This window comes from Ceratotherium simum, chromosome 2 (assembly GCF_057802395.1).
Source record: "Ceratotherium simum simum isolate JZ-2026a chromosome 2, ASM5780239v1, whole genome shotgun sequence".
Lineage (NCBI taxonomy): Eukaryota > Metazoa > Chordata > Mammalia > Perissodactyla > Rhinocerotidae > Ceratotherium > Ceratotherium simum.
The window spans coordinates 87,915,858-87,928,565 of record NC_141901.1 but is presented as its reverse complement, the minus strand read 5'-3'; the positions used below and the strand labels follow the sequence as shown (position 1 = coordinate 87,928,565).

The 12,708-nt window shown below is 37.2% G+C and overlaps 1 protein-coding gene across 3 annotated transcripts in view; it reads left to right on the top strand.

Moving 5' to 3' along the window:
- The window catches only part of LOC101397933 (serine/threonine-protein kinase TNNI3K), a 300,070-nt gene that overhangs the window by 93,888 nt on the left and 193,474 nt on the right, over positions 1-12,708 (top strand). For all 3 annotated transcript variants that reach the window (XM_004431504.3, XM_087448979.1, XM_087448972.1), the window contains one exon: positions 12,478-12,576. In XM_004431504.3, coding sequence (XP_004431561.2) covers positions 12,478-12,576 — 99 coding nt within the window. The remainder of the gene's footprint in view (positions 1-12,477; positions 12,577-12,708) is intronic.

The window sequence follows — 12,708 nt, the reverse complement described above, 5'->3', positions numbered from 1 at the left end:
AGGGGAATTTTATAAGCTAAGGGACTTGGCAGGAGGGGCTTCAGGGAAACAAAGGGGTCACTACTGATAAGCCTCTGGGCAATCCAACTTCTGGGCTTCAACAGCTGATGAGGGCCGGCCCTCTAGTGACCCACCTGGTGATTGCAACCTCCCCAAAGGCATTCTCTTTCTCCTGCAAAACAAGCTCACAGACCCCTGAGTCACCCCTAAAGTTAAAAACGAAAAAACAGCAAATTGGTTTAATATCTACAGTACCCCTCAGATACCTGGCTTAGCATTACGGAGCTTATGGTCTGGTGGAAAAGACAGGCACTCAAATAATCACACAAACAAACATAAAATTCCACTGTGGTAACAGCTATGAAAGTTATCATGGTGCTCTGCCTAAAAGAGGGTAATTTGTTCTTCCTTCTTCCGCCCTTGCCCCCTCAGCCTATTCTGACAAGGCAACCTGACTGAACCTTTTAAAGTGTATATCAGATCATGTTGCTCCTCTGCTCCAAAGGCTTCCCATGTATATATAGCATTCAAAGCAAAAGTACTCATTTCCTCTCGAACTATAATTTCTACTCTTTTCTTATTCATTCTTTTTCAACCTTAAGTTCCTCAAACATTCCAGGGATGCTTCTGCTTCAGGGCCTTTGCACTGCTCTTCTCTTTGTCTAGACTGCTCTTTCTTAGTAACTGAATATCTTACTCCCTTGCCTCTTAAGATCCTGGTTCAAATGTAATTTTTTCTATAAGGTCTTCTATTTTAAATTGAAATGTCACATCTCGGGTAGTTTCTAGTCTCTTTCTTCCTTTATTTTTCTCCAGTGCTGGTCACTATATAACAGCCTATCATTTATTTACTTTGCTTGACTGTCTGTCTCCTATGCTGAAATATAAGCTTAACAAAGATGCAGACTTTGTTGTTGTTTTCTCTCCATTATTCTCAGTTCCTAGCACAGGGCCTGCCTGGCACATAGTAGACACACAATTAATATTTCTTCAACATCTGTTTCAATTTGGGGTCAATTTTTATTGATTACCTTTTCTCTTCTTTATAAGTCATATTTTCCTGCCTCTTTGCATTCCTGTTAATTTCTGATTGGATTCCAGACATTACAAGTTTTGTGTTGGTAGGTGCTAGATATTTTTGAATTCCTGTAAATATTCTTAAGACAATCCATCCATCCCTACTGGGATACAGTTAACTTACTTGGAAACAATTCAGTCCTTTTACGTCTAGCTTTTAAGATTTGTTTAGTGGGACTGGAGCAGTGCTCATTGCAGGGCTAATAACCAACTACTGATGGAAGTTGCTTGGGAGTATTTTACCCAATGCCCATGAATCACAAGGTTTTCCAGTCTGGGTGATGGGAATAGGCATTATCCCTGGACTTGTGTGAGCACTGGGCATTATTACCATTAATCTCCTTTGTTGATTCTTTTCTTAGTCAACGGTAGCTTCCTAACATGTACGCATGATCAATGCTCAGCTTAATCCTCTAGGGGACCCTCTACAGATCTTTGTAGTTCTCTCTTCATGTAGCTCTGTTGTCTCTGATACTCTCTTATGAACTCTAGCCACCTTGGCTTCTCTAGAATAGTCCTTGTTACTACATGTGGGATGCAAGAGGAAGTCTCTAAGGAGCTTTTTTAAAATGCAGATTTGTAGTATCTAGAGATTCTGATTTAGTAATTCTGGGGAGGGTATCTAATAAATTCTTTTTACAAGCCTCAATGTGACTCTAAAGCTATCAGGATATTTAACGACTTATCTTGATAATTAGTTCAATAAGCCTAGAGGTCTAAAGAGATTTCATGAAGTGAGTAGACTTTGAACTAGATTTTAAGAAATAGTAGAATTTGGCAAGCTAATGTTCTGTGCTGGGTACTATTGGATGATCAAATATGTTTGAGAGATGAATGAATTGATTGATCTTCTCTTTTCTTCTTAGCAAACTCCTACTTTAAGTCCCAAGTTTATATTTCCCCTCTATAAGCTTTCTCTATCTTCCCCAGAGCAAATTTATGTTTTTGTTATGATAGCCCATGTATCATCTCCATCAAATCCATATTTACCTTATAACATATTTTGTTTTGTTCCTTCCAGTAACTTGTATATTGCTTTTGAACAATTAATTTACCTTTGACACCCAGAATTTAGCACAATGCTTCAAATACCCAGGTGCTCAAAAATATTTGCTGATCTGAACTGTTACTCCTCTTTTAATATTTACAAGTGGGCAGTAGGTAACTATTTTAATGTAGAAGTCAGTTCTGATCTGGATGTTTTCAGTAATGAATCAAGGGACACAGTAGTATGTTAGCTAACTATTGCCACATTAAAAAGACTCCAAAACTTTGTGGCTTAAAACAACAAACATTTATTATCTTGCAGTTTCTGTAGTTCAGGAATCTCAGAGTGCCTTAGCTGGGTCCCCTGACTTAGGGTCTCTCACGAAGTGTCAGGTGGAGCTGTAGTCATCTCAAGGACTTAAAGGGAGAGAATCCACTTTCATGTTCACTCACATAGATGTTGGCAGGCTTGTCCTCTCTGGCTATTATCCAAGGACATCAATGCCTTGCCATGTGATTCTGTCCATAGGAAAGCTCACAATAAGACATCTGGCTTCCATCAGAGAAAGTGATGGAGAGATCAAGAGAAGGCAAGTCAGATGAAGTCACAGTCTTTTTGTAACCTAATCTTGGAAGTGATAGTCTGTAACTTTTGCTTTATTCTATTCATGAGAAATGAGTCATTATGTCAAGCCCACACTCAAGGGAACTGCTTAGCCTCATGTGTATCCATTACCACTCATATTTTATCAAAGACGATAACAAATATATTTAGACGTGGATTCATAGAGGGATTATGTGTTATGTCTGGAAGGTATTGGCTCTATTAACTCGGGAAACTTGGCATGATGCTATATTCATATTCTTTGGCCCAGTCTTCTCCTAGGAGCACAGAGGACCTAGCAAGAAGATGTGGTGGCAATTCTATTCTCCAAAAGCTGGCAACTCTCTTTTGTGGACCGATGATTTCAGTATGCATTCTCTGGATGTCTAGGGTTCCAGTGGTACCTCAGAGGTCATTCAGGGAGAAAGGAGGGAGTACTAGGCATATGCCCCCTACCAGCAGGTACCACCCAGCCCAATTATATCATAGTACTTATGTTGAGTTCTGAGTTCATTAAATAAAAGTTTGAAAAAAAGCCAGCTTGAAATGTTTAAAAAGCTGGGATCCTAGAGCAATGTTTTTTGGCTGTAGCAGTATAGTATGGCACAGTGGTTAAGCATGTGGGCTCTGAAACCTGACTCCCTGGGTTTCTTTGTATCCACGTTCTGCCATTTGCTAGCCATGTGATGGGATTTAGAAGTCTGGGGTTGAGTCCCATCCACAGTTATTTCTTGGCCCTTTCTGTTTCTGAAGCCAAAACTACTTGGACAGATTTGAATCTGTTCCTCTTTCTATTTTCATTGTAGGCTTCTATTCTTAGCCACCCCGTATTTATCTTAGTTTAACATGACCAATGGAATAGTTATACATTTACCACAATTTTGCCTACTGTTTTCTGTCCTGATAATAGGTCTCTGACTAAATGATGTGTGTTCTGCATCTTAATAAACTCCTTCTCTAGAAACAAAATTTTCTATCATTGATTTTTATACTTGTCAATGCATAGTGTTTCATATCAGTTAAAACATTTTTACAACTGTGGATTTACCAGTATCATTGTGTCACTTATTTTAAGTTTTTGCAGACCAAAATTTTCAATTATATTGTTAAATAAAGAGCCTGTAGGACACAACTGATTACCACATCTGCATTCTAAAATAAATTTTGGTAGTATCTTGCAGTTCATCAAATAGTGAGTTTTCTGGCTTAATGAATGAGGAAGCTCAAAAGGGTAGCACTAAACATGCCATATAGTGTGTTTGTAACAGAGCTAACCCTTGAGCCTGAGACTTAACTGTTGATGTTGTCTCTTTTGTTTTTAAATTTCAGCTACTGGAAATTAATTGATATAATTTTTGATATAATCTTTTAGGAGGATTCTTATCACTTAGTCTTGTCTTAGAGCCAAATCTTTATGTGTTTCTTATTCTGTTCTATGAGTTGACTCCAACTCATCTTCAAAGTATAGTTTAGAAGTTGGTCTTTAGGGCCGGCCCCATGGCTTAGCGGTTAAGTGCACGCACTCTGCTACTGGCGGCCCCGGTTCAGAACCCGGGCGTCCAACACACCACTTCTCCGACCATGCTGAGGCCGCGTCCCACATACAGAAACTGGAAGGATGTGTAACTATGACATACAACTATCTCTTGGGGCTTTGGGGAAAAAAAGGAGGAGGATTGGCAATAGATGTTAGCTCAGAGCCGGTCTTCCTCAGCAAAAAGAGGAGGATTAGCATGGCTGTTAGCTCAGGGCTGATCTTCCTCACAAAGACCAAAATAAAAAAAAATTAAAAAAAATAAAAATAAAAAAGTTGGTCTTTCAAGTGAAGGCAAATCACTTGTTTTCAAAATGCTTTGGCAGAAGAGCTTCTTGTGAAAAAATGGAGGCACAGGTGACCTGGGCTGGAGAACAGAAGTCGTGAGAAAACTGGTTGTCAGGTGGTTCTTGCACTCGTCTGTGACTATGATGTCCAGGGTGTATGCAGTGTGGGGAGGAACACCAGTGAGAGGGAGCCTGACTTGGACTCCAATTTTCAAGTCTCTGCAATTGCAAGATAGTGAAAAATATTGGGCCTTTGGCAAGCTATATAAATAAATTTCATATGAAAAAAATTGTGACTTTGGAAATGCATAGAACATGATGTATTCATAACATAGTGAACATTGAAACCTGTTTTCTCAGCCAGAGATTTTAAAATAAGACCCTCACATAAGGAAATGCTGCGAAAAAGTATATCTAGATAAGGAAGAAAATAGCACAGCAAGATTAGCTGGAAGCCTCCAAAAATTTGGCCCGTCTTTTCTTAAAAATATCTCTTCCATGGGCTTCCTTAACAGGCATTCCTTTGTTCTCTTTTTCCTTCTTAGATGACTCTTGCCTTTTCTTTGCCAGCTCCCTTCTTTCCCACTTTTTACCCATAAATGTCCCACAAATATTTCCTCTAACCTTACAGAAGTGGTGTTATCTCCTGGCTTCAATTATTACTTCTATAAAATGTTACCACTTGTATCTCCAGCCTTGGCCTCACTGCTTCACATCACTTTTCTTCATCCATTGGCTTTTCTACTTACATTCTCATCATTTCCTGAGAAGTGATAAATTTATATGATCAATGGAATTCTTTTATTATTTGTATATAAGTTAATATATCTTTAAGCTCTATTTCTGCAACTTAAGAATATGGAGCTTCCCCTTAATTTCTTTGATAATATTATCTTGTGGAATCATTTTCTGAGTAATTTTCAGACCAAATTTAATTTTAACCCGAGATAATAAGAGAAATATCAAATAAGAGAACCTCATTTCTGTGACAACCTGAAGAAACTATTTTCCAATAAGTTTTTGTACTCAAATATTTAATTAGAGCTATGTCAAGTAAAAAAAAAAAGTCATTACAAAAATATTCAGTCAAAGCTGTAAGTGAAAAACTCTGTAACTACATGATAGAGAGTTCTTACCTAACATTCGTAATGGGTATCAAAAAGTAGAGTATATATATTTAAAAATAGAAATTTCTACGGAAACTAGAACATAAAGTCAAAAGAAGTGCTTATTAAATCTAAAGCAAATGCTACCATCTAAAATGCTTTCTAAGTCTTCAATACCAATGGATAAGCAATTATTGTATCTTTGATTGGCATAGATTTTGGTAGTTGTTTGAAAACTTGAGAATTGTGTTCACATCTTGATTCGAGGATTGGCCTCAATGGAAACAGCTTGTGGTATCGGATAAAGCACAATGAACTGCCAAGGGGAATTGGAAGAAACCAGCAATTACAAGTGATTAATCTGAGAGACAGAAACTGTAAGTGATGCTCCTACTTCCTAAATTAGTGAAGTAGACAAAGTTTAATCTTCACGCTCATCTCCCATTATAGGCTTCCTCCTTTACTGCTATCATTTGTTGACAACTTCTCATCATCTCTCTCCATCCCCAGTCCTCTCACATGCTGAGTCACGTGATTCTACCATCTTAGTATCTCTATAATCCATTCTCCATCCCCAGGCCACTACTACTACTTCAGCTCATTTTATCCTTATCTCTCTTTTTTTTTACCTTATTGCAGGACCATGCTAGCTGATCACCCTGCTTCCTGTCTTGCACCCTCTTCAATCCATTTGTTATACTACTAGAAGGATTTTTTTAAAGATGCAAATCAAAACATACTTTACTCCTACTTAAAATCTCCTGGTGAGTCCCTGCAAGGAAAAAGTTTACGAAAAATCCTGAACTTCTTGTCATACTATATAAGACTCTTCAAGATCCCAGCACACAACTCCTACTTAGAATAAGTTTTAACTTCATTTTTTTCAGTCAACTGCAAATGGTTACACAGTCAGGATCATTCTTGCTGATATACTGCCTTTATGGCCATCCATGAAAATCCTTGAATAATAACATGAACCAAGAGCTATATCCTTTACAGGACTATTTGTGATGGCAAGGGATGGCTACCTGGCCTCGAATAGTAACACACATAAAAAGAAAAACAGCATGGAGTAGTATGGTGCTTTGGACTTCTGTAGACCTGAGTTTAAACTTTGGTGCTTTTCTTTACAAGCTATGTAATTCTGAACTTCATCATTCTTACTTTTAAAATGGGGCTATTGAGAGATTGTGAGCATTAAATGAGATAGATATTCTCATTTAGCTTATAGATATTCTCAAAGCACGTTCAAGAAATATTAGTTCCCTTTGCCTTCTAATGCTTCATTCACATTAACAAGAATCAAAGAGCAAGTGATACAGATGAGATCAGTGCAGGGGACTGTATCAACCCAGGGTAAAAGTGGTTGGAAAATAGAGTGGAAATGCCTAACAGGACTGCCAGTTGACAAAGAAGGGAGGCCCTGTGTTGGAGGAAGTCTAGGAAGACACGTGCAACTGGAGAGAGAAATGTGTGTGTGTGTGCGTATGTGTGTTGTAGAAGTATTTGTAGCTGCAGTTTAAGCAGCAGTAGTAGTAATAGTAATAGTAGTAGTAATAGATGGAATCAACCAGGGAATGTGTACAGCAAGATAGCTAATAGCTATTACTTATTGAATACTTTCTCTCATGTACCAAGCATTGTGCTAAATGCTTTGCATGTGTTAACTTAATTAATACAAGAGAATTAATGCAGACAAAGGAGATCAAAAGGAAACACAAGTGTCAGTGAGGAAAAAGAAACACTTAAGAGATGAACAGCGAGAGTCATCTCTGTAGAGGAATAATAATAAGTTGTCAGAGAGATACGAGCAAACTCAAAGATTGTAATGTCGATCAATCTAGGGGAGAATAGTATCTTAAGGATCAGACAAATAGGAGCAAATGCTGGAGAAATATTAAAATAAGGAAAAGACCAAAAAGTGTCCATTGGAGCGGGCGGTTAGGAGGCCTTTGATGTCATTTTCCAGAGAAATTTCCCTGAAGTAGTGAGGTCTGAAGACATATTTTAGTGGGCTGAGGAGTGAACAGGAGGTGAGGAAATGTGGACAAAGGTGGAGACTAGTCTTAAAAGAAGATTGTTTGTAAAATTTAGGAGAGAGGGCAATAGTTCAAAGGACGTGACTGAGAACTGGTTGTTGAAAAATATCAAATCTGGAAATATCAAATGTAGAACTGGAAATATCAAATCTAAATAAACTTGCATATCAATGCAACAGAAAATATGAAATCCAAATCAACTTGTATATCAATGTCTTTGGAATCATTTTGAATTCATGAGGCATAGATTTAGAAAATATTTTCCTCTAAAGCTTTGCTAATACAGATTTTTCCACTAAACGGAAAAGGGTATTAATCCAGTATAGCATCATGGTTCCACTCTCTATAAGTTTCAGTATTAAAGGTTAGATAAAGGCATACAGAAGAGAAAATTGTGGCTTTAAACAAACTATAAATCCTAAGGAAAACATTGGTATAAGCATAAATTGAGGAAGACTCCAAAGAAGCCATAGGAAATGAGGTATCACTTAAAGCAAAGAAAAATTTAATTTCAAAGTGTAGATATTTATTGAAGGTCTACTATGTATAAGACACTATATTTAATTTTGGCAATTTCAACCAAGATTGATTGCCATTTCATTCCCTCTAGACGTTACCTTATTTTACTTTCTCTTCTATGGGACATTTAGTTCCTCTTGATATGGTCATTTCTTCCTTCTGCATTGCTGTCAATCACTTTCATGAGATGCAGCATAGAGGGGGAGCTAAATGGGACCAAGTCAAATAAGTTAAAGTCATACAGTAGGAGAAACATTCAGCAAGAACAATTGGGTCTTTGCTCTTATAGGCATTACTTTTAGAATCTCTGGGATTTTAAATGATAAGATCCAGTTATTTTAATGAGAAACATCAAATTCCAGTGCCTCAGGTGAAAAAATCCTTTTATCCGGAGTCAGAACTGCTACATTTTACTGAGACAAGTTTAGAACATGAAACAAAAGTTTAAAATTTTATGTCATAGGGGTTCACCCACAGTGATAATTAATGGAAAGATGAAGTTGCACGGTAAGTAGTGTACGAACTCTGAGAAGGAAAGGATCAATACGGTAAAATATTTGTGGAAGGTTCTCACGGAAAACATGGGAACTGAGCTTTGGCCTTGAGACCACGTGCGCGGCAGGCAGAGAAAGGGAAGGGAAGCTTTCTGGGAAGAAAGAGCAGAATGTGCAAATAAACGTTTACATTACAACTTGGGAACTGAAGGGACTCCACTTGGATTTTTTGGGGAGTCAACTGGTAAATAAAAATATCTGTAAAGGGTTATGTATATAGTAATTCCCTACTAGCAAAATAAAGAGATCTGATCCATTTTCTGTGCTCATAAAACAACTACTTAATGGGAGGCACTTTGTGGTGCTTATCCTTCCATCAGTAAAAGGTACCAAGTTACTAGCCCGTGTTTGAATTGGTTCTTTAATAATAATACTGATATATATGTCAGTTATACAAATCTAAGTATGATACAGTTCATTTCTTTAAAGAGTTTAAAGATTTTTTAAGATATCCTTTCTGTGATAAGACTTGTTTCTTGCTTACAATTTCACTAATGGTTGTGTTTTGTTTTTGAGGGAAAAAAATCAAAACTATGCATTTTCTCAAAAAATTTTAAAACAACAGAGTTTTATGCCCTACAAAAATCTTAATGAGACAATGTATGTTAAACTCCAATCACATTTCCTGGCATGAAGCAGGCACTTGGGGTTTGCCAGAGGTTAATTTGAAATAAATAATCACTAAAGGTTTGTTGAATTGAATTATTTAAAATTTCTGTCATGCATTTGGGTCCAAATTGTTAACGTTTAAATTGCCTTATGACTCATGGTAGGTAAATATTCCAATTTTTTTTTACTAGAAATACAATTATTTGGATGCTTATTATATACTTAGCATAGTGGTGAATAAAATAGATTCTGTCTGTGACTTCATGTAGTGCAAAGAATGTGAAGTTGTTTTACTAACTTTTTCAGGTTCTGGAGTAGGAGAAGCATGAATGAAATGATTTGATAGATATATGTTCCAGCCTAAATGTTAACACGAGTGTATTTGTCTTAGCCATATGACAGGCATATTTGTATATTACAATATATTATATTCCCCCCACAAGATTGCTAGGAGATACTCTCCCGATCATGACTCCAAAAATCATAAAAATCAATAAATACATTCTACTCATATAAATAATGTGAAATTATTCAGATAATTCCAATGTGCTTTGCTCTCAATGGTTAAATATTTCCTTGAATTTTAAAACAAACTAAATAAAGCCTACAGTTGAATAATGAATAATGACTCTGTGTGGTTTCATTAAAACTTACATTTTGACAGTTTCTCAGAAGGCCAACACTTCATAATTAATGAAAGTTCAGCCAAAAGATTGACCTTCTGAACGACTGAATAAATGCAAACTTAGGAGGAAAAAAATTTGCTTTGGACTATTTATTGAAGCCTAAAAGCCGTTATATTTTAGAATGAAAGTAAGTTCTGGAACCATGCCTAAGAAATTGGCTCTATGAGTTAACATTGGAGAGCCCTTTTTACAATAAAAATTCATGCTGTCTGCTTTATTTTATGCTATATTTAAAATCAGAGAAATTGTAAAAAGCTTCGTTTACCTTGATCGTTTGTGACCTCCTTTAAAGGTTCCTAAGATTGAACTTGCAGGCATGTGAAGTCTAAGATACCAGGAGCTTGATATAAATGGCTCTGGCATTCTTTTCCAAGCTGAATCTGCAGAGCTTCAACTGACAGAAAGCTTTTTATCTGAGATTGAGTTAGTTAGTTCATTTACTTAAAGGTTGGTATTAATGGGATCAAGGTCACAGGAGGGGCCTGATGGGAAGAAACTTTAAAGTCAAACAGACCTAGATTTGAATTCTAGTTCTGCTCCTTACTAGGTGTATGCCCTCAAATAAGTTACCTAGCTTCCCAGAGGCTCCATTTCTTCACCTTTAAAATGAGACAGTAGCATCTACCTTTCTGTGTTTTGGAGTAAAACAATTAAAGGACGCTTCAGTTACCGTTTACGCACTTAGTTCAGGGTGTGATACATAATATGCCCTTAACAAATGTTAATTGTGGTTCTAATTTTTTATTAGAAAAACAACTCACTGTATACATTGTGTATTGTATTGACCATTAGTCAGCAATATCCAAATATCAGCAAAAACATTGTTCTGGGAATGTGTAGAAACCTATACACCTGCTCATATTTTTGGCCCTGCCAGAAATTCCAAATGCTCCAACAAGATTTCCTTATCTCTTTGTATGACAATTACAATCAGTTGTAATGTTATGCCAATGATTGAAAAAATTCTGAGAATAAGCATGTAAAATCGCACAGTTTTAGCTCATATGTGCTCAATAAATTGTGTGTTGATGCATGAACAAATGGATGATTGAATAAATGAACTATTTACAACTATGCAGCACTCAGAAACAAAGCTGGAGGCAAGAGACTGAAGATTCACTTCCCTGCTAACATTGACTTGCTCCATGACTTCGAGAAAGTTCCCAATTCCTCTGATTCTTAATTTCTTCCTCTTTAAAACATAGGGATTTGATATGTAATGTCCATGGTCCCGCTCCAGTTCTGAAGGGCTATGATTGAAACAGGCAAGGAACCTTGACTCAGGAGGCAGTTTGTTTATAGGAACAGAAGAGCTGTTGGAGCATAAGTCTCTTTAAATCTTCCTGTTTTCTCTTCGAAGTCTAACAGACTTTTGAAAATTTCCCAAAATGCATATTATTTCACCAACTGAAGAATAGACAGTGCATTAGAAAAATCCACAATGAAAATGAGCACATCTGAAGGAAATGATTTCAATCAGTTTTCCAGAGAAGAAGGACTTAGAGATGGGTCTTTGGGAGGAGAAGGAATCTGAAAGGTCAGTAGATTTCTTGGCAATTTGTGGCTTTCCCTGAAGACAGTTGGTCAATAGCTCCTGGTGCTGTTTTTCACTTGCTCATTCATTCATTCATTCATTCAGTGAATGCTTATTGATTGATTACTATTTGCATAGCAACATGCTAAGGTAGGATTATAAAGATGAATTTTTCCTTAAGGAATTTGCTCTTTACTAGAGCTGGTAAGGCATGTACATAAACTTTTTAAATGTTTTAACCAGCATGAAAGAAAGTTATATGAGATTTCAGAGAAAGGAAGACAATTTCAGCACGTCAGTTGGCAATGAAGGGAGGGAAATCAAAGAAATCTTGGAGAAGATGGCATTTAGCTTGGGTTTAACCATCTGTAGATTGGGCAGAAGAGAATTCCTGACTGAAGAAATAATGTGAACGAAGACTCAAAGACTCAAAGAAGACTCAAATAGAACGCAGTTTGACTATACAATTGGGTTTATGAAAGAGAGTAATGGGAAATGTGTTAAAAACGATATCATCAGGGGCAGGCCCTGTGGTGTAGTTTAAGTCCAGTGCACTCTGCTTCGGTGGCCCAGGTTCGCGGGTTCAGATCCCTTGCATGGACCTACACCACTCATCAGGAATGCTGTGGTGGCCACCCACATATAAAGTGGAGGAAGATTAGCACAGATGTTAGCTCAGGGCTAATCTTCCTCAAGCAAAAAAAGAGGAGGATTGGCAATGGATATTAGCTCAGGGCTAATCTTCCTCAGCAAAAAAAAAAGGATGCTATCAGATTGAGAGGACCTTGAATGCCTCTGGAGGTTTCAGAGAAGGGAGGTAGAAGAAAACTGTTTCAAGTTGGTGACCTCTGAAGAAGAGTTGGGCTTGGTGGTTGTAAAATGAGTTTTGATGGGCGAATGCCCCAAAGGAAGCTCCTAACTGAGCTCTCTTTCTTGTCCAGGCTGCTGATGTGCTGCTGCAACATGGAGCTAATGTCAACGTTCAAGATGCTGTGTTTTTCACTCCATTGCACATTGCAGCATACTATGGGCATGAGCAGGTGAGTCTGACAGTAGAATTTTCAAAGGCTGGAAGACCACTTAAGTGCTCCAGGCTTTTGTTAAACTGCCCTAGCTTCAATGAAAGGATATTTAAGATATCCTTTGAATTACTTTTGCTATATTCTTATCAG